At 38.7% G+C, this 22,959-nt stretch overlaps 1 protein-coding gene across 1 annotated transcript in view; it reads right to left on the bottom strand.

The window, feature by feature from the left end:
- The window catches only part of tcf7l1a (transcription factor 7 like 1a), an 87,332-nt gene extending 74,326 nt beyond the window's left edge, over window positions 1–13,006 (bottom strand). The window contains exons 1-3 of the mRNA XM_066714527.1: window positions 11,969–13,006; window positions 11,775–11,847; window positions 11,536–11,663 (exon numbers count right to left, since the gene is read on the bottom strand). Of these exons, the coding sequence (XP_066570624.1) occupies window positions 11,536–11,663; window positions 11,775–11,847; window positions 11,969–12,154 (387 nt within the window). The 5' untranslated portion in view covers window positions 12,155–13,006. The remainder of the gene's footprint in view (window positions 1–11,535; window positions 11,664–11,774; window positions 11,848–11,968) is intronic.
- Between the last annotated feature and the right edge of the window lie 9,953 nt (window positions 13,007–22,959).

Raw genomic sequence — 22,959 nt, 5'->3', positions numbered from 1 at the left:
CTACTTTGTCACTAAGACCAGGCAGAGTAATTAGTGTTTTGGGTGAGGCCTAGATGTTTGGGTGCTTGTGAAAAGCACTGTTTATAGTGCTTACCTTGGCCTAATGCACAACAATAAAGGGATTTTTAAGGTTGGTAAAAAGTGTTTTTTTTGTTTTGTTTTTTAACCCTTTAGAATGCGTTTCCAATTGCAAATGCCCAAAATACCACCCAAAGGAACCGCTGTTATTTGTGCTTTCATTCCAACTACTTCTTATCATCTACTTACAACTATTTCAAAACATATAGGCAAGCCATATCCTTTAAAACTTGACGTCACACTAATCTACAACTTACATACTTCATTTGAAATTATCACCTCATTTGAGACTTCTTTGACAGGTCAAACTACTTGACAATTCATTTAAGTTCTCAATACAATCAGATACAATTATGTTTTACGATTTGTCCCACTAATAAAGCTTTTATATATCGGTTCATAAAAGCACATCCACCTCTAAGAAGGGGGGGGGTGGATCTTCCCAAAAAATCATATCACGATCTTATAACACATAATCATGATCCACGATCTGAATCACAATCTTCCCAATTTTGAGATGTACTACAGAGAATATCCAGACTGGAACAAGCCTATGGATTTATCTATGTAAAACACGACATTGAATTAAAGAATCAGTTGTCAAAATGGTCATTAAATGGCCTGAGTTTAACTTTATTTTAAATATTAAAGTTGTAATCAGCAGTAAATAGATAAACATTAAATAAGATCTTAAAGTATTCAGAAATTGCAATAAAATATAAACACAAAGGTGTGCACTTTTCAAATTCTGAAAAATAAACATTCTGTTTCAACTTCAAGTGGCAGCAGCCAATAGATAATATTATATAAAATAAATTGCAAAAAATTCTACATGCTTTATTTCTGCAGCGATCTTCTGTCGGCATTCACTATACATATGGTGAATGGCGGCATTAGAAAAATATTTGCGACTTGGCAAATCATACCGTGCGTCTAAAGTGTGGATCAGTCTTTTATATCCCATGTTTTCCAGAGACTTGAATGGCACCATATCCATATCTAAGTAGAATGTGACCACCTCCATCAACTCTTTCCATCGTTTGCTGCTTTTGTTGTATTTGTTCGACTGCTCTAATGTGTCGGTCAGTGATAACTGTTTGTTTCGGGACCTCGTAAGATATAGATGAGTGGGGTTGTACCGACCTGAGGGAAACGCTCTCGGCATGTTCCTTCGGATGCTTCCTTTTCAGGTGGCTGAAAATATTTGTCGTATTACCTCTGGAAGAGCCGACCGTTACCCGACAAAGTTTACAGATAACCTTTCTCTGAGAAATGTCGGACTCTGCATAGCCAAACCACTGCCACACAACTGATGTTAAGTCTTTTTTCGGCACCAGCTCCTCATCCGCCATGCTGCTAGTTCATGTTGCATTTTTTTTCTAATTTGTCACCATGCATGAAACACATGATAAAGACAAGTGGTATAATTTTGACAATCAGCACAGCCATCTAGTAGGCAGTAAGTGTTGTAGTTTTAACATTATTATGATGAGATAAAAGATCGCGATCTCTGATTTGCTTGAAAAGTAGATCATGGATGTCTTCAAGATCGATTACGATATAAAATCGTCAGATCGCCCACCCCTACCTCTAAGTAGATAATAGTGGTATTGTTAACACCAAAAATAATATACATTATACACTCACCTAAAGGATTATTAGGAACACCTGTTGAATTTCTCATTAATGCAATTATCTAACCAACCAATCACATGGCAGTTGCTTCAATGCATTTAGGGGTGTGGTCCTGGTCAAGACAATCTCCTGAACTCCAAACTGAATGTCTGAATGGGAAAGAAAGGTGATTTAAGCAATTTTGAGCGTGGCATGGTTGTTGGTGCCAGACGGGCCGGTCTGAGTATTTCACAATCTGCTCAGTTACTGGGATTTTCACGCACAACCATTTCTAGGGTTTACAAAGAATGGTGTGAAAAGGGAAAAACATCCAGTATGCGGCAGTCCTGTGGGCGAAAATGCCTCGTTGATGCTAGAGGTCAGAGGAGAATGGGCCGACTGATTCAAGCTGATAGAAGAGCAACTTTGACTGAAATAACCACTCGTTACAACCGAGGTATGCAGCAAAGCATTTGTGAAACCACAACACGTACAACCTTGAGGCAGATGGGCTACAACAGCAGAAGACCCCACCGGGTACCACTCATCTCCACTACAAATAGGAAAAAGAGGCTACAATTTGCACAAGCTCACCAAAATTGGACAGTTGAAGACTGGAAAAATGTTGCCTGGTCTGATGAGTCTCGATTTCTGTTGAGACATTCAGATGGTGGAGTCAGAATTTGGCGTAAACAGAATGAGAACATGGATCCATCATGCCTTGTTACCACTGTGCAGGCTGGTGGTGGTGGTGTAATGGTGTGGGGGATGTTTTCTTGGCACACTTTAGGCCCCTTAGTGCCAATTGGGCATCGTTTAAATGCCACGGCCTACCTGAGCATTGTTTCTGACCATGTCCATCCCTTTATGACCACCATGTACCCATCCTCTGATGGCTACTTCCAGCAGGATAATGCACCATGTCACAAAGGTCGAATCATTTCAAATTGGTTTCTTGAACATGACAATGAGTTCACTGTACTAAACTGGCCCCCACAGTCACCAGATCTCAACCCAATAGAGCATCTTTGGGATGTAGTGGAACGGGAGCTTCGTGCCCTGGATGTGCATCCCACAAATCTCCATCAACTGCAAGATGCTATCCTATCAATATGGGCCAACATTTCTAAAGAATGCTTTCAGCACCTTGTTGAATCAATGCCACGTAGAATTAAGGCAGTTCTGAAGGCGAAAGGGGGTCAAACACAGTATTAGTATGGTGTTCCTAATAATCCTTTAGGTGAGTGTATATTAGTATACAGTCAGGTGACATATTCAAGGAAAACAGCTTCAATGCACCTTGGCATAGATTCTATGAATCATAGATTCTGTGGAACTCTACTAGAGGGATGGAACACCATTCTTCCCAAAAATATTCCCTCATTTGGTGTTTTGATGATGGTGTTGGAGAGCGCTGTCTAACACATCAGTCCAAAATCTCCCATAGGTGTTCAATTGGGTTGAGATCTGGTGACTGCGGAGGCCATAGCATATGATTCACATCATTTTCATACTCATCAAACCATTCAGTGTCCCCTCATGCCCTGTGGATGGGGGCATTGTGATCCTGGAAGAGACCACTCCCATCAGGATAGAAATGTTTCACCATAGGATAAAGGTGATTACTCAGTATAACTTTGTAATGAATTGCAGTGACCCTTCCCTCTAAGGTGACATGTGGACCCAAACCATGCCAGGGAAATGCCCCCCACAGCATAACAGAGCCTCCGGACCCCTTCACTGTAGGGGTCAAGCAGTCAGACCTGAACCATTCTCTTGGTGTTGCCACACATGCACTCACCCACTTGTGGAGAACACTAGCAAGCTGAGCAGCGTTTGTGACTGAAGCTCCTGCCATTCGTGCCCCAATAATGACCCCTCTTTCAATGTCACTAAGATCCTTTCTTCTTGCCATCTTCATCCAAAATGGAGGTCATCTGGGCCTCCTCAGCATTTTTATACATGCCGCAGAACATGACAGAATGTTAATGGCTTAATTGTATCGCACTGTACACCTGTTTGGAGGCATCTGCATTTATCATGTTCCTCCACTCATTTATTCAGGTTTTTCCTTTGTCACACGTCTGTGTGTGTGTGTGTGTGTATATATATATATATATATATATACACACACACACACACACACACACACACACACATGTGTATGTATATATATATATATATATATATATATATACACATACACATATATATATATACACACACATACACACACACACAGGCTAGGTCTCCAAGTTAAACAATTCTCAGATTAATGAAAAAACATAACCGTTACTCTCATTCACAAGAAGGGAGACAAACAAACAAGAACAAGCAGTGGATAATACGATGGATGATATTCAAGTCGTCCAAGAAGTATTATAAAGATGTAGTGAATTTGAGCTTCCTCTGTACCTGGGCTTTATCAACTATGAGAAAGCATTTGATTCAATTTATACAAACTCAGTAATCAGGGCTCTAAGAAATCAAGACATTGAGGGAATGTACATAAAACTTTTTAAATAGATGTACAACAATGCCACATCAACAATCCAACTCAACCAAGATACTGAGAAAATCAAGATTTCCTGCAAAGGAGTACGTCAAGGATAAAGTAAGCTTAACAAAAACAACCAAAAATGGGAACAATTAAAATGGGATGGAGTGCATTTAAAATGAATGGTACACTACTGAAAGAAAATCCTCTATTATGGACTATTACCAACTAGAGGGTAATTGTATACGCTACATACTGTATCTAGGGATGTGCATGACAAATATTTTGATTATTCGAATAGTTATTGACAACAGCTGTGGAATTATCAAGTCGCCCACCGCCAATTCAAAATGCGACATACATTAAATGTGAAATAACGCAATGCGACAATTTTTGCAATTGCAACTTTATTTTAAAATACTTATCTAACACAAAATAAACATTAGGCTATGTAAAAATACTATTAGAAGATGTACAGAAATGGCAATATAACAGCAGCAAAAAAGCATACCTGCCAACTCTCACGCATCTTATGTAAGACTTGTATTATTGTTTCCCAATATTGTCACAACTTTTTTTGTCACAATTTCAAATGAACTCTAAAGGTTGTGACTATTTGTTTATAAAGGAATATTTTGCAATTACAGCTGTAACCAACTGACTAAAATGTTTCTTTCACTTTTTATTAATTAAAATTTTATTATTATTTCAATAATAGTTTAGCAAACGTGAGTTTCAATAAAGATGCCTTAACATAAGCATCCTTGTGGCAATGTTTTCTGGTCATAACAGTGAAATACAAAATGTATTATACTATGCATCTTGCTAATTTATACAATCTACTTAACGAAACGATTTACTTTTCCACGTTTCCAAACCACATTCAACATATAGACTGTGGGTCTATGTTCTGAAACATACCTATTAGTCTGAGTTACAGTGAATAAATAAATAGCAATAGCTGGCTATTAACATACCAGCTGTAGATTTGTGGTAGTTTAATTGCACTGCACATATTATACACTTAACTGTGTTTTCATTTACGTTGTCAAAGTATTTCCATGCAGAACTTCTCTGTGAGGAAGCCACTGGTCGCGTTCTTGTAGTGCAGATTTCTGCAGATATGCGCAGATCCCATTGGTGAAGCCACGAAGAACTGTGCAGAACTGTGGAAATCCACGCTCCATGAACGCGACCATTGTTTGCCAAGGTGCATTCTAGTTTAGCCAATCACAGACAAGAAATAACAAATCCCACCCTTCCGTCAATCTTCATTACAGCTACACAGAGCTCCAATCAACAGTACAGGCTTTAAAATAAAATCAATATCCTTTTTTTTTTTTTTATCAAATGTTAAATTCACTTGTTTATTGTGGCCATCATTAACAAATATTAGAATTTTCAACTAGTCAGTCAACCCATAAAAGGCAAAATGGGGCTGGTACCTACAAAAGCACCTTAGGGAGTGAGAAGAATTTTTCTGCAACCACCAAACATAAACTAGAGCTAAGGTTACATGAAAAATACAGGAACAGCAACTAGAAAGGAAACTCGTGTCTTTATATGCTCACAAAGTTCTGCCTAAAAGAAGGCCTTTTTAAAAGTTACACCCATCTCACACAGACACTCTTTTAGGACTCAAATGAGGAAAAAAACTAAACTTTCCCATCCTATATGCAACATTTTTAATGCTTTGTGATTTTTTAAATATACAAAAAAAAAAAAAAAAAAACTATTGGCGATATAGCCTAATTCATTTGTATTAAAATACACCATACACCCAGCTAACAAAGACCATCAAAATCTGTTGTGTAAAAAAAACTTGAGGGCCTTTTAAAGTGTTAATTGCAAAACACATTTACTAGCATCTTTCCATATATCACAGCTTTAATATTAGGTAGAGCCAACAGGTCCTGACAGTTCCTTCTCCCGGTGCTTTACCAGTTTAAATACACCCCACTCAATACTGTCTAAAATCATTGATCTGTCTTAAAGACAAAGTCACTTAAGTCCACAAACCAACTTGACTAAGTCTCAACCTAGCAATTAAAAAAGTAAACAATAGGAAACAAAAATGGAGTATACCAAAATTATCAGCTAAGCCACAGTTCAAATACCAGAGTAACTCACAACAGATTTATAAAAAAGTGGGGATAAAATGAGAAGATGCATACATATATATATATATACACACATATGCATATACATATATACATACATATATATATATATATATATATATATACACATATACATATATATACATACATACATACATACATACACACACACACACTCACTCACCTAAAGGATTATTAGGAACACCTGTTCAATTTCTCATTAATGCAATTATCTAACCAACCAATCACATGGCAATTGCTTCAGTGCATTTAGGGGTGTGGTCCTGGTCAAGACAATCTCCTGAACTCCAAACTGAATGTCTGAATGGGAAAGAAAGGTGATTTAAGCAATTTTGAGCGTGGCATGGTTGTTGGTGCCAGACGGGCCGGTCTGAGTATTTCACAATCTGCTCAGTTACTGGGATTTTCACGCACAACCATTTCTAGGGTTTACAAAGAATGGTGTGAAAAGGGAAAAACATCCAGTATGCGGCAGTCCTGTGGGCGAAAATGCCTCGTTGATGCTAGAGGTCAGAGGAGAATGGGCCGACTGATTCAAGCTGATAGAAGAGCAACTTTGACTGAAATAACCACTCGTTACAACCGAGGTATGCAGCAAAGCATTTGTGAAACCACAACACGTACAACCTTGAGGCAGATGGGCTACAACAGCACAAGACCCCACCGGGTACCACTCATCTCCACTACAAATAGGAAAAAGAGGCTACAATTTGCACAAGCTCACCAAAATTGGACAGTTGAAGACTGGAAAAATGTTGCCTGGTCTGATGAGTCTCGATTTCTGTTGAGACATTCAGATGGTGGAGTCAGAATTTGGCGTAAACAGAATGAGAACATGGATCCATCATGCCTTGTTACCACTGTGCAGGCTGGTGGTGGTGGTGTAATGGTGTGGGGGATGTTTTCTTGGCACACTTTAGGCCCCTTAGTGCCAATTGGGCATCGTTTAAATGCCACGGCCTACCTGAGCATTGTTTCTGACCATGTCCATCCCTTTATGACCACCATGTACCCATCCTCTGATGGCTACTTCCAGCAGGATAATGCACCATGTCACAAAGGTCGAATCATTTCAAATGAGTTCACTGTACTAAACTGGCCCCCACAGTCACCAGATCTCAACCCAATAGAGCATCTTTGGGATGTGGTGGAACGGGAGCTTCGTGCCCTGGATGTGCATCCCACAAATCTCCATCAACTGCAAGATGCTATCCTATCAATATGGGCCAACATTTCTAAAGAATGCTTTCAGGACCTTGTTGAATCAATGCCACGTAGAATTAAGGCAGTTCTGAAGGCGAAAGGGGGTCAAACACAGTATTAGTATGGTGTTCCTAATAATCCTTTAGGTGAGTGTATATATATATATATATAAATAAAAGCAAATCTACACTGAGTGAGACCTTTTCTAAACGCATGTTCAGAAAGAATGTATTTTTTTTATAGATCGTATATAATGTAGTCTATATGATATATACCCTATAACCTAATATTTAATAATACTTTAACTTCCTTGAATAAATTGTTGATTATAATTTGGCATGTGGCTTTGAAAAAGACAAGTTGTTGAAAACTACAGTAGTTCTTAAAATGGTCCATGTAATTACCACATTGTTCTCCCGTTGATCTGTAGTGTTTTTCACTGCCACCACTATGCTCCTCCCTACATTGCAGACTGACAGTCATATTATCATTCACAGTTTAAGATTTCTTGCTCTGTAAATAAGCAAAGCAGCCAGCTATTGTGTTCCTAGGTTGTCTAAAAGGCTGTGCTGGTTGACAGGTCTAGTCCAGGGACCATCCCCATTCAACATTTTTGGAATAGAACATGCAAAAATACTTATTTGAAAGGTTTGAGAAAGGAAATGTTCCCTGGATGGTATCACCATCTGTTTAAATTTTCCTTGAACTCCTTTATCCTTTTTTGCCTTATCAAAGCTAATACCAGGTGAGCAGTAGTGGGTGTGCTGGCAATGCCGACATAAAAGTGGTCATTACGGAATACAGTAGGCACAAATTTATAGTTTATAAGTACTTATAAATATACAATGTATAAGTTCAGGTTAATAGGTTAATTCAATTGTCAAGCAATGTAAACTATGGCAACTGTGGGGTACAGACAAGTTCAAAAAGGAAATGCCCAAACATTTAATCCAGATTCATGAAATATAGCATTGAAAACAGTCTGAGACCATTTCATGACAGGAAATGTTTTAAATAAAAGTTTTAAATAAACCACAACATTCTAACTATTGTTATTAGCCACAGTGAAATAAAGTGATTGATTCAATCAGTCTGAAATTGCATTACATTTGTACATTTAGATGCAAAATAGAGCCCACAACTCAAAAGTAAATCAAAAAGGAGGCAAATCCAAGGAAATCCAAGCTAGCCATTTTTAAATGACTGTTTACTGGCTCTCTACTTACATAATACTACTGTGGTGGTAAACAAAAGAGGATCCACATACAGGTATGCACCTTCTGAATGAGTGGCCATTAAATTAATGAGCCCCAAAGGGGACCTCCAATGTAGCCATCAAGAGCCTGTTCAGAATAACAATGGCCAACTAACGCATTTTTAACTGAAGAGAAGGGCTAGAGGGAGGGATAGTTTGGGAAAGAGAGTGTAGGTAGAGGGGTCATTTGGCTGTCATTTGTTTTCTTGTCTGCCCCATGGTTGTTTTTTTAAGAAATCACTTATTTTTAGGAGACAGGGAGAGGTAGAGATGAATGGAACAGTTAGCCTAGATGAAGACATACATTTTAACAATGTAAACCCATTAGCGGAAATTACAATGAAATCCATAATTTGTTTAAGTGGGTAATAATACTCCCCCAAAAATAGGAGTTAAAATAAATTATGTCTGGCAGAACCATCAGATTTAATTTAGACTTCAGATTTCTGTTCAGGTAACATTTGATTATACAATACAACACATTTATTATTGCTAATCCATACAATTGATAGTTGTAGCCTTCTTTCAGTGTAGTACGGTTGAATCGGAGCATACGCAAGTTCACAATATTCTATGCAAGAGTTTCTTTAGTTCTGATGGAAAATTCATTATAATCTAAATCATACTTTTAGATCTCCCTCAAAACATGCAAGAAAGTCTTGAATTTCCTTTAAACCCATTTTTAAATATTTGGAGGTATGACTTGTTCTTAAACAGTTGATCACTTCTACCATTCACACACAAACCCTCCCAAAAACATGGAATATGAGTCAAATCTGGGACTAGATCATATAATGCATTGCTCACAGATTCTGGGATACAATAGTTTGGAATGTATATGTATGGAAACCCCATAATTAACTTGCTTGACAGGTACAAATAAATAACAAAGATGCAATCATTTTAACCTTTCCTTGTAAAATGCTCCCAACTTTCAGACAATGTTGTTTAAAGTGTAGTGCTATTATTTTCATTGTGTTAATCTATCATTCTTATCATGATTTACTGACACAGGATTTGTCTTCTCTTGAGAATCCTTTCTCCTGAACTTATTTTACTGCATTGTTTAATAAATACAATTACGTATCTGATACACACATTACTATGTTGATTAAAAAGTAATGTTTTCAATGTATGTTTAAGATGACAGTTTTTAATGCAGGTTTGGGAATGGGTTATTCATGATTTACAAAACTAGTTTTGCAATGAAATATTTAATCCAGATATGTATACAGACAAATACAATTTATATATATATATATATATATATATATATATACACATACACACACACACACACACACACACACACACACACACACTTTATTAGCCATTCAATAAGGCATAGAGGTTATTTCTTGGCTTACAATGACAGACCATAGATGTTAAAAGGCCATTAGGAGATACAAAATAACTGCTACTGTATCAACATGTCAACATGTAATTTCATCGCCATTTAGTGCACCACATGAACTCTGGGTTTCAGTTTCGGAATTTCTGCAAGTGGCTTTAATGGCTATAGTTTACTATAGGTAGTATGTTGACACAGCTACGCTAACAGCTCACAGTATTGTACTTCTGCAAGTGCTGCTTGCTGCCAGGGCATTTGATTGAAACCACAGCACCAAAATACGTGAATAGCTCGTAAACTATGAGCTTAAATTAATAAGACACACACACACACACACACACATACGTGTGTGTATAGAGTAACGGCGTTATAGCCAACAACAGTATTTCATCTCAGCTATGTCGTACAACTCTTTCCATAATTATTAAATGTACATACATACAAGCAATAAATACACCATAAACACAGCGTCAGAAGAAATCTAAGACAAAAAAGTTGCACCAACAGCAGGCTGCCTGCCATGCACTGGATGATGTTCAATTGTGGTTTATGGTGATCATCTTTGATGCGGAAACTATCCTACATTGCCCATCATTTTCTCGAGAAACTGCAACATTCTTCTTACAATATACGTATAAATCATCAGTGCCAGTCATAAAGCCATTTTTTTTCAGCACAAGGGTCGGGTTAGTGGCCCTGTTGTCATCATAATACCCAATTAATTATGTACACAACTTAAAAATCAAATATATGGAGATCAATATTAAATGGCAGTTATGTTTAAAGTCTGCCTCATAAATTGCAATAATACTATAGTAATACAACATCGGCGAAATTCGCAATTCTAACAGCGATTAAACAACCGTAGATCAGCATCATCCCGATACTACAAACATATGACATACCTAAATACAGTAAACCTCAGTTACTTACTGTGCACAATCATTTCTATGCGCACGTCCTTAAAACAATCCGAACCCTTGAACAAAGCAAGACTTCCGTACCTTCAAGGGAGAGGAAAGTTTCAAAGCTTAACTGCAAACTTTTCACCCCCAAGTCTCTGCTTCCCAATACACCCGTATATTACTAGTGCAGCTTCAGACCAGTCTACAGACAAATACTACAACTAATATAAATAAATACTGCGAACATTATTATTATTTATTTATTAACAAGAATGTATAAGTTTTAAATATGACATCCCGAAGTGAACAAAGGATTGGTTGCGCCTGAAGAGGCCACTTAAAGGGAATATGGCGCTCTACTCTGGCTCAATGGAAGGCAAACTTATATTTTAACGTGTGCAAGGAGTGCATTTTACAGTGAAGGGTAATCAACACAACTTGCCGTAGCTGCAAAAAATAAAATCTTAAAACTGTTCAGTAATGGCACTCACCGTTCTTGCACTGGGCGATAGCGACCCGTTGGATAGGTAGGGGTTCGTAAGATCTGGGATCATTAGAAACGGATATCCAGGATAAGGGGGGCTCTTAAAAAAGCCTCCATCTTGCTGTCGTCTTAAGGCTTTTGGGAGAGGGGCATGAGAGTAAAATGAAAAGTGAAAGAAGTAAGTTAATAATAAAACGTGCCGTTTTAAAATGAGCAAAATCAATGAATAACTTATTTTATGGTTACCTTCACTAAAGTAATCTCTGGGTTTCTCGTAACTTTCTGAGTCTTGCCTCGGTTGGGGACGCCTCTCCGCTTGCTGATATACATAAACAAGTACACACGCACAAGAAAACAGAAAAGAAAAGAAAGAAGTTAGGAAGTTTTTAGCTAAAATTTGGAAACTACACGAAAAGGTCTATTTGGTTGTTTATGCTTACCTCGGAATCTGATGAACTGCTGTTATTTTCCGACTCGTTTACAAGGGAGGATTTTACATCGTCCAAATCCCTCTCGGCCGACACATTTTCTGATATTTTTTCCTCTTGCTCTCCTTCGTCTTTAAAAGAGATCATTTCGTCGTTCGCTCCCAAGTCATCTCCTCCACCGCCGTTTAATTGTGGCATTTTTGCAAGTGACAAAACTTTTAAGTTTTAAGCCTCCTGATAATATATATAGGCTATATATATATATATGTCCTTAATTTGTAAATATCCCCGTACTTGTGATGTTGCAATAAGAAAATTAATTATTGAAGCAGTCTTATTTCCTCTCGTAAAAAAATACTTTGCCTTTCTTCTGAGAGTTCCCACGATTTCAAATATTCGTGCTAAAATGCATTTTGAGAATTCCTCTCCTTTCCATGGTTAAAAACTCGGTGATTGTATGTATTTAATCCACATAAGCACTTTTTCAAACATATGAAGAAACCACTTTGAAATAAAGGGAAAAAAACAACAAAAACTAGTTTCTCAGCAGTGTTATTTTTTTCTATTGCGAAGGCTGAAATCTCCAGCTACGATCCCCTTCCTCCTCTGGTTTTGGAGGTAGGTAGATGCAAAACAAAAACAATCGAAACCCAATTTAAAAAAAAAAAAGACGGACCCCCTCCAAATCACCCCTTAAGATCCATACGTGCGCGTCCGCCTGGTCTCGATCAACGAGAGCAAGATGCGAGGCAAGTCAGGGTGAAATCTGATTCTCCGAAGTTCTGTGCTGCGGCTGCATGAGTGAGGGAAAAAACAATGCGCACAGGATTAGAAAGTTTTTACAATGAAGTTTTCTTGGGATTCCTGTCTTCGTTTATATAGATATATATTGATCACTTCTCGTTCCAATTTAGTTGCAGCAATGCACATTTAATTTAGGGTTGTTTTCGCGATCGAGAAGCCTGCATGGTTTAAGGGAAAGTAGTGTTGTTCTTTCCACATTGAGTGACGAGGAATGTGCAGATATGTTAGTTTGGTCGCCGAAGTGGAAGGAAGAGAGGCTTGATTATAATGCAGAGGAGGAGTTTGCGATGAAAACCGACACTTAATTCACTATAGGTCCTGACGGGGAGTATCCTTAAAGGAGCCCAGCGTGAGCTATAGGGGTATGTTAAACATGGAATGGGACGGCCATGTAGTTTACATGAACGGCAACTCTGCTTTCACAAACCATTGTTTTTACTTATGTATCATTGTGTGAATCATTTATTTTGACATTGAATAAATTTTGAAAAACAATTTGGCTAAAACCAGAACACGGCTCTGTCATTTACGTATAAATGTGAAGTAGCCTATTTCACGCTTCAGAAATCTATGTACGAGTTCGTTTCCACCGAGACAGCAGATCAACACAAGAAGAACATGATAACAGTTTATCTTTGAAAAGTATGGAGTTTCTTTTAGGATCCTAATATGAAAGTGATGTGGTATTCAACTAAATTTAGCAATACTCAAATTCTTCTTCCTCTTCTTAACAATAATAATAATAATAATAATAATAATAATATAATTTCTTGAGCAAATATGCATTATACGGTATGTCTTTAGCCATGCGGTGTAGGCTAATTCAGCGTACCGGCGGGTGGGATTCCCAGTGACTGACCGGGCCGATCTGAGGGAAGGGAATCTGATTTGTATCCCGGCGGCGGTCGGTCTTTACGTGTCACATACACTAGAGAGGTTCAATATTTGCACATTACGTCTGTTTTTAGTTCCTGCAGGACAATCATACTTCACACACCGTTGACAAAACATTGAACAAAACCAGACACGATATTAAAGGTTTTAACAACGTTGTGTGTTGGCTGTACAACATAACGGTGTTGCAACGCTAATAATGTATCGTTTAGAAAAACTAGGCTACAGAGACTTGGGTATCTGTTTTGAATTTTACACAAATTGTGTTGTTTTTTAACCAAACACCTGTTTCCCCATGTTAATTAATAGCATGTGTTTGTTTTAAATTCTTAGTTGTTGTATGTACGTTATACCTACACAATTCAACCTCACAACTTTATACTAAAATTAATGTTTTTTTAAACGCCGTGGTTAAATTAAAACTATCATATTTTCATTCAGAGTTTTCCTGACCCATACTGTAGAACAGTGACAGAAATACTCATAAAAGGTTCGGTGGAGTGGTTGTCATTTCACTAGGGGTCCCCCCTTCCCATGAAAAGTCGGTACATTTAAACTTGTATGAGATGCAGTGTAGTTATTTAGTTTGACACTAAAAGCACAACATGTTTAATCCCCCTTTTCTCTTTGGTTAAGGATGACATACTTGGAGACCTAGGTAAAGCCTTTTAACTGATCTGAACATCTCCAAATTAGCTGGCTTTACAGTGACATCAATTATGCTGAAAAGCTGTATTGGTTTATACCATTGGAAGATAAAGAGAAGCGCATTTATTTTAATTCAAATTAACATACTAGCATATATTGACAGAGCAGAATAATTATTTTCTACATTTACTGACAAAGATGTAGATGACAATTTATCATTCTTCTCTGTAAAAGATGTTCTATGTGGAAGTCCCTCTGACTTGTATGTGTTCAGTACCAAGCATCCCTGGTACATGAAATCCCACCCTGGCCCTCCCTGAGGTTCGCCAGCTGCCAAAGCAGTGTCATAATCATAGGCTATGAAATGAGTGTTAATTACACGTTACTATGTTAATTGCATGTTAGAGCACAAGAACAATAAAGGACAGGCAGAATGGGAGAGGGGTGAATCAGGAGGGATAAGCAAGTTTGTTATTGGGGCTTTAGTCTGGTTTTGTAATGAAATCTCTTTTCAATAGGTGTGATCCCTGGCCCTCCCACTAAGACAAGGCCTGCAGGCTGCAGAGTGAGACATGCATTTCTTGGAAAGGCTTTCAGCAGACTACAGTTGTATAGACACGAAGGATAGTGTAATAACCCAACCTTACTTCTCAATTTACCCTTTTTCAAATTAGCAATTTTATTTGCCCTTCAGAACTGTCTGATTTGAGTTTCTTTTTTTAGAATTGACAATTGTCCCCCCCTCCCCTTATGTTAATTATTTGGAAATGGCATTTTTCAGAACCTGCACTCGTTTGGAAAGTTTACCACTGGAAATTTGTGATTTGGCAGTTGCCCCATGGTTTTATCTTGGTTATACCATGCTTTACTATTCTTTCCCATGGTTTGCATGTTTGTTTTTACCACAATTTACTGTACATTTCCATTCTTTATGATGATTCACTTTCCTAATCATTACATTACTGTGATTTTACAGTGGCATACTAGAGAAAACCTTTATATGGATGGTATTGCCAGAGTGTTTGCTTGTTTCTCATTTGTGTTTCTGAGATGGGATAGATAAGCGCTTGCTGACACAATCAAATCCTGGAGCCTGCTGTTAAAGCAATACCACCTGAACCTTTTAGCATCCTGCCAACCGTGTGACCCCCTAACGTGTCTCAGACATATCTGAGAATTAGCATTGCATTAGCATTAAGCATACAACATATAACAGGAAATACAGTAAAAAGATAAAAATACATACATAAGCCAATATAAATGCTTACGTTTCTGATTCTGACCATTCTGTCTCAGTTTGGATGTATTGGGAAACAAAAATAAAACTATACATTTATGATAAACTTTTCCACTTGTGGTACTAGAAGTGCACTTACAATTGACTGTTCTTATAGTTTTGATGGAGAAAGTGTTATGTACATTACTTGAAAATGTGTTGTTATCCTTACTGAGATAATAATACATTGGATTATGATTATTATTTCTTATAGCACAGAAATGTTCCACATTTAATGTGCAACAAATGTTGCAGTGTTTAATTCAATCCTCTATCCATGCAATTGAAATTAATATGAAGGCCCTGGCAGCAAGAACTGTGTGCAGTGGATAAATTATTCAAAGACTGATATATTGAATTATACGAAAGATAAATTATTGACATGTTGACTTCTTGGTTATCCAAAACAGGGGATTTTTCTTCCAACGTCTTCTCTCCTCAGCAACAAAATATTAAAGCTCATACTGAGTATACATGTCCAAAGCCAAGTAGCTGCTCGTTAAGGCAATTTGACTTCTTAAACTGTAGATATAGAAATAATATAGATATAAAGTCAATCTGAGAATAAAATGCACTATAGGTTAGTAACTGACAGCTAGAGTTGTCAACAGTGTTCTGATTATAAATTTAAAGTTGCAATAATAGAGAACACTGATTAATTTTTGAATGTTATGTTTTCTACATACTTGTTTGTGTTCCGTTATATTGCATCACACACTTTCACCCTCTAGAATGGCTTCAGGCAAATCTGTGAAATGTATACTGTGGATTGCATAAGTATTCACCCCCCAAGGACTTTTGGACATTTTCTCGTGCTACAGTCTGTAACTAAAATGGATTTAATTGGGATTTTCTGTCACTGATCTAAACAAAGTATTACATATTGTCATTGGAAATAAATCTATAATGTTTTAATTAGCTAGAAATAAAAACTGAAAAGTCTTGATTGTATAAGTATTCACCACCTTTGCTATGACATACTGTGGTGCCACCATTTGCCTTCAGAAGTCACATAATTAGTTGAATAGGGTCCACCTGTGTGCAATTAAATTGTTACATGTTCTCAGATTAAATACACCCATTTCAGGAAGTCCCAATAATATATCAGAGAGCAAACAACCACCTCACCATGAAGAACAAGGAGCTTTCCAAACAAGTCAGAGAGATTATTGAAAAGCACCAGTCAGGGTTGGGCTATAAAAAATATCCCAGAATTTTCATCAACAGGGACTGGGAAACTTGTGAGGAATGGGCAAGACAGATTTTCAAATATAGGAAAATCCTAGAAAAAAAAACCCTGTTCAGTCTGCAAGAGACCTTGGACTGAGACAGAGATTCACCTTTCAACAAGAAAATGATCCTAAATACACAGCCAAGGCTACACTGGTGTGGTATTGGTATAATAATTTTGTTTTTTAAAAGCTGCATGTCCTAGAAGGGCCCATTGGCATTTGAGGCTCTTTAAAAATAGTGATATGCTGGCCCAGGGAATAATTGACTGGCCAACCACACATGAGGCAGCAATGTGCTGCATTCTCAAGCTGGCTAATCAGTCAATTAAGTATCCCAGCTCTTAAAGTGGCAGGACACTCTCTCCTGACAGACATATTTATTTCTGTATCATAAATGTACTTATTGTATTATTCATTACTGAAACTTGCTTACTGCACATCACATAACTATTAATCATTTTAGCAACTTCAAATTATGCTTTGCACAAACTGTTCATCACAACTGGCAATGCACAATGAGTCCAGTGGTCCAAAGAGCAGAGGCAATGGACTACCAATCAGGGGAGAAATGTGATATGGTCAGATGCAGGGACATGCGGGCGTGAGCCACTGCCCCTTGTTTTTCTGAAGTGCCTAATTTGTCCGAACCGCGCCCTTTCCCACCACCAACCCCACACCCCCCCTGGACCAGACTTTGCTAGCACCAAACTGCACTTTGTGCCCCTTTTTTCATTTGAGTCCCTGCCCCCTCACAAGGCTGTGCATGGCACTGGTCAGATGAATCATCATTCCACGTGTTCTCCACAAACCAATGAGTACACTCATGGTGCCAACCTAAAGAACTCTACAGCCCTGAGTGCTTGGTTCCAACAGTGAAGGGTTCTGGTGGTTTTGTAATGTTGTGCATTTTCCTGGCATGGTTTAAGTGCACTCAGAAGGCAAGGTCAATGCTAATCTCTACTTAATGGTACCATAATCATCTACACCCCATATTGCAGCATTTCTTCCCTGCTGGGAGGGGTGTCTTCCAGGATGACACAGAGCATATGTGGTTGTCCAATGTTTTAATGAGCATGACACTGATGTTATCCATATGTCATGGCCTTCTCAGTCACCAGATCTGAACTCAATTGAGCATTTATGGAATTGTCTCAGACAGCATTTTCCACCTCCATCCATTCCAATTTACTTGGTGTAAATATATTGACTTGCTCATGGGAGACTGGTGTCTCATCCACGTGTACTTTTTTTTATACTAACAACATCATATGCAACATCATATGTTTAACAAGTAATGTCATGTTTGAATTTAAAATAAAATGCACAGTCCTGCAATCAGTAGTTTGTACATCCTCCTTCAATTGTGACAACACTGGGAAGATGCTTCTTGTTGTCTTTATAAGCACTTCCCAGGAAGGATTGTTAACCACTCCTCCTTGCACATTTGTTCCAGCTCCCTCAAATTTCTTGTTTTTGCATGCAAACTGTCTTTGTGAGTTTGAACCACAAGTGTTCTATTAGATTTAGGTATGGAGATTGCAATAGGCATTCAAGAATGTTGATACTGTGTTTGCTTAACCATTTAATCATAGACTAGGTTGAAAATGGACATTCCAGGATGATATTGATCCAAAGCATGTATTAAATCTTGAGTTTTGTAACAGCAGGCAGGGGCTGACAATTGGAAATTGCGGGAGAATCCCGCACACATCACTCCAATCATCGCTTCTGTATATGATATGATATTATCATACTGGGACCATATTATCATATCTAAAGGGGAGGAGTGGCCAATCCCTGATTGGATTTGCCAGGATTAACGGCATTGGTGAACCGATTTCGCCTTTCGTTAGAATCTATTGTATTAAGAACATAATGTTTACAAACAAGAGGAAGCCATTCAACCAATTGTGCTAGTTTGGTGTACAGTAGTAAGTGATCCAAGGATACTTTTTTAATGTTCCCAAATTTTCAGCTTCAACCACACTTCGCTGGGGAATTTGTTCCAGATTGTGACAATTTTCTGTGTGAAGAAGTATCTCCTGTTTCCATCTTGAATGCCTTGCAGCCCAATTTCCATTTCTGTCCCCAGGTCCATGTGCCCCTGCTGATCTGGAAAAGCTCCCCTGGTTTGATGTGGTCAATGCTTTTCATGATTTTGAAGACTTGAATCAAGTCCCCATGTAGTCTCCTCTGTTCCAGGGACAAAAGGTTCAGTTCTCTCAGTCTCTCCGAGTAGGACATTCCCTTCAAACCTGGAATAAGTCTGGTTGCTCTCCTCTGAACTGCCTCTAGAGCAGTGATATCTTTCTTTAAGTGTGGAGCCCAGAACTGTACACAGTATTCCAGATGAGGTCTAACTGCCCTTGTTCTCAATTCTACACTTTTGACAATATACCCTAACATTTGGTTTGCCTTTTGTATTGCTTCCCCACATTGTTTGGATGGAGAAAGTGAGAAGTCCATGTTGAATATCATCTGCCAGGTGTGCACTAACTAACTAACCTGTGCTGCCAAGATTTTATCTGCTGAGCAATCTATTTTAGTATTATCTTCAAATTTGACGAGTTTGCTAACTATCCTAAAGTCCAGATCATTAATATAGATTAGAAAAAGCAAACCTCACTCCAGTTAGAAGCAACTCCTCTTATCAACAGGCTCAGTTTCCTATACATCAACCAGTTCATAATCCATCTGTTTACATTACCCTGAATGCCTACAGCTTCCAATTTGAGGATCAGTCTTTGGTGTGGAACCTTATCAAAACCTTTTTGAAAATCTAAGTATATCATATCATATGCTTTCACGTGATCTACAGCTGCAGTTGTTCAAAGAACTCTAATAGATTAGTAAGACATGATCTGCCTCGTCTAAACCCATGTTGATTATCTCCAAGAATATGGTTTTCATTAAGATGCTCCTCTATTTTCTGTCTAATAATTTTTTCCAACATTTTACAAGTAATGCAGGTGAGACTGATTGGTCTGTAATTTTCTGGCTCAGTTTTAGCCACTTTCTTGTGGATTGGTATGACATTTGTCGTCTTCCAGTCAGTTGGCACATCCCCTGTTCCAAGTGTCATTTGGAATATTTGAGTTAGTGGCCTACAAATAATTTCCTTCATTTCTTTAAGTACTGTTGGAGATATACCATCTGGCCCAGGTGATTTGTTTGTTTTTATATCTGCTAGTTCCTTTAGTACCTCATTTATCCTGATGTCTCTTAGGGTTTGACTGGACTGATTGTTAACCTGTGGCATGTTATCAATTTTTTTCTTTTGTAAAAACCTCTGTGAAATACTCATTTAGAACATTTTGCCACATCTTGTTCGTTTTCCAAGATATTTCAATTTTTGCCCTTTATCTGTTTCACTTCCTCCTTTATTGACCCCTTGCTGTTGTAGTATTGAAAAAAATCCAGTGTGCTCCAGTGTGCTCCAGTCTAACTCTTCTAAGTGCCCCCTCATACCTTCAAGTTTTGCTTTTCTAAAATTGTAGACCATTGTTTTAGACTTGGTCCTTGTTTATTGAAAGTATGCCTCAAAGCTAACATAACACACTCGTTAGAGTGACCTCTGACTCATATCTTAGTCATTTGAAAAGATCAAGTCAATGCATGCACTTTCTCTGGTTGGTTCCCTGACAAACTGAGTTAGAAAGTGGTCATTTACCATCTCAACCGTTTCTATTTCCGCTTCTGTAGTCCCAACTGGGCTTTCCCAGTCTATGTTTGGGAAATTGAAATCCCCCATTATAACAGCCACATCCTTGCTACATGCAGTCCTGATTACATTGTACAATGCAACATCTTTCTGAATATCTGAATTGGGTGGTCTGTAACACACTCCTACCACTAATCCTCAGGATCTTTTATTCAAAAGTTTAACCCACGAAGATTCTGTTTCATTACCAGTTCTTCTGCCTCAATGTCATTTTTGACATATAATGCTACTCCACCACCTCTTCGATTTTGCCTGTCTCTCCTAAACTGTGTGTATCCTTTCTACTTGTATTCATCCCCATCATTTCCTGTAAGCCATATTTATGTCACTCCTACAACATCATAGTAACCCACCAGCACTGTGACTTCTAGTTCTAATATCTTGTTCCTTATACTCCTGGCATTGAGGTACAAACATTTCAGGACTTTCCTACTAGCAGTTTCCCTTGGTTTTCTTTCTTTAGTGGAACATCTCCCATTGTCAGAGCTCCCTGCCCCCCGGTCCCTAGTTTAAAAGATTCTCAATTACTCTGCACATACGCTCTCCCAATGCATTAGCCCCCCTTCTGTTTAGATGTAGACCATCCGGTTTGTACAGGTTCCATCTATTCCAGAAGAAAGACCAATGCTCCATAAATCTAAAACCCTGTTCCCTACACCAAGATTTCAACCACATGTTAAACTTTCTAATTTCTGCATTGATTTACGGAAGGTCAACGCTGTCTCTTACTTTGATGCCTACCCCATGCCCAGGATAGATGATCTGCTGGAGAGGCTGGGGAAAGCACACTTCATCTCCACCATTGACCTGTGCAAAGGGTTTGGCAGGTACCATTATCAGAGGTTGCCAAACCCATCACAGCCTTCAGAGTTCCCTTTGGCCTTTATCAATTCAAGGTCATGCCTTTTGGATTACAACGAGCTCCAGCCACATTCCAGCGGCTGATGAACAACGTCCTATGAGGATGTGTGGGGTATGCAGCAGCATATTTGGATGATATTGTCATCTACGGCGAAACCTGGGAGGACCATCTAGCACATGTATGGTCAGTTCTGGAGAAGATCCATCAAGCCAGACTGACCTTGAGTGCGCACAAGTGCCACTGGGCCCGAGAAGAGACCCAGTACTTGGGGTACACGGTGGGAAAAGGTCATATCCAACCCCAGGTCGACAAGATTGATGCCATCCAGAACAGTCCCAGACCCAGAACCAAGAAGCAAGTCCGATCATTCCTCAGCCTAGTGGGCTGGTACAGATGATTCATTCCTCAAAGTGCTACCATCGCTGCACCACTCACAAATCTGCTTAACAAGAACAGCCATAATCCGGTGAAGTGGGACGAAGAGTGCGAGAAGGCCTTCAACACTCTGAGAACCTACCTGTGTTCCCACCCAGTCCTGAGAAGTCCGGTGTTTGAGGAAAGGTTCCTTGTGCAGGTGGATGCGTCTGACGTTGGACTGGAGGCAGTTCTGGCACAAGGAGAAAAAGGGCAAGAGCGGCCAGTACTATACCTCAGCCAAAAACTCCTGCCAAGGGAGCAATGATACTCCACTGTCGAGAAGGAGGGACTAGCCATCAAATGGGCACTCGACAGTCTGAGATACTACCTTTTGGGTAGAGAATTTGACCTCGAGACAGACCACAGTGCTCTGACCTGGATTCATCAGATGAAGGACCATAACTCTAGGTTGACCTGGTGGTATCTCTGCAACCCTACAGGTTTAAAGTAAGGCATAAACCCGGGAATCAAAATGTGGCCACTGACTATTTGTCCCAATTGCCATACATGGGCAATCTCAGAGAGGGGGAAGGTAATGTGACAAAAAGATTTGTCACGGTTACAACACCAGACACACGAACACCCGTATTTCCCACTGAGTACTCATAACGCATCACATCAGTATAGAACCCTGTTTACTTACCGCGCCATAGCTGGGTCTGCAGTTTTCTCTCTGGTAATAATAATCCAGTACGCCAGAGGTCTGTGTTGTTTGTGGTCTGCTTCATGGTTGCACACATGGAGTGGAAAACCTACTAACAAACTTTCCTCTTGCTAACAGCAAGGCAAGAGAAGGTTTAGTTTGCATTTGAAATAACCGCCATTATCTGAGTAAGCAGAGCAGAGCAAATCCAGGTTCTGTTTTACAAGCTGGCTCTGGGTCGACTAAACGTCTTTCATGAGAAGGGGGGAAGATGCCTGTTACATTATTATGATTAAACTTAGTATTTTTTCGTAGGAAACGGTCTTGTTCATCTCCGTTTCATTGTTATTGGTGGAAAGATTAATGAAGAAGGTATAAACATAGCAGATAGATCTAACAGTGCTATTTGGATGGATGTATTAATTACCTGTACAAGTGATAGCTGGTTTGAGCGGTGGGCGGGGCCACACAATGGTTAGTTATAGTAATCTGCTCAAAGGGTGTGC

The sequence above is a fragment of the Amia ocellicauda genome, chromosome 9 (assembly GCF_036373705.1).
Source record: "Amia ocellicauda isolate fAmiCal2 chromosome 9, fAmiCal2.hap1, whole genome shotgun sequence".
Taxonomy (NCBI): Eukaryota; Metazoa; Chordata; class Actinopteri; order Amiiformes; family Amiidae; genus Amia; species Amia ocellicauda.
Note: the sequence above shows the minus strand (reverse complement) of the source record. Positions and strands in the feature narration are given on the sequence as shown.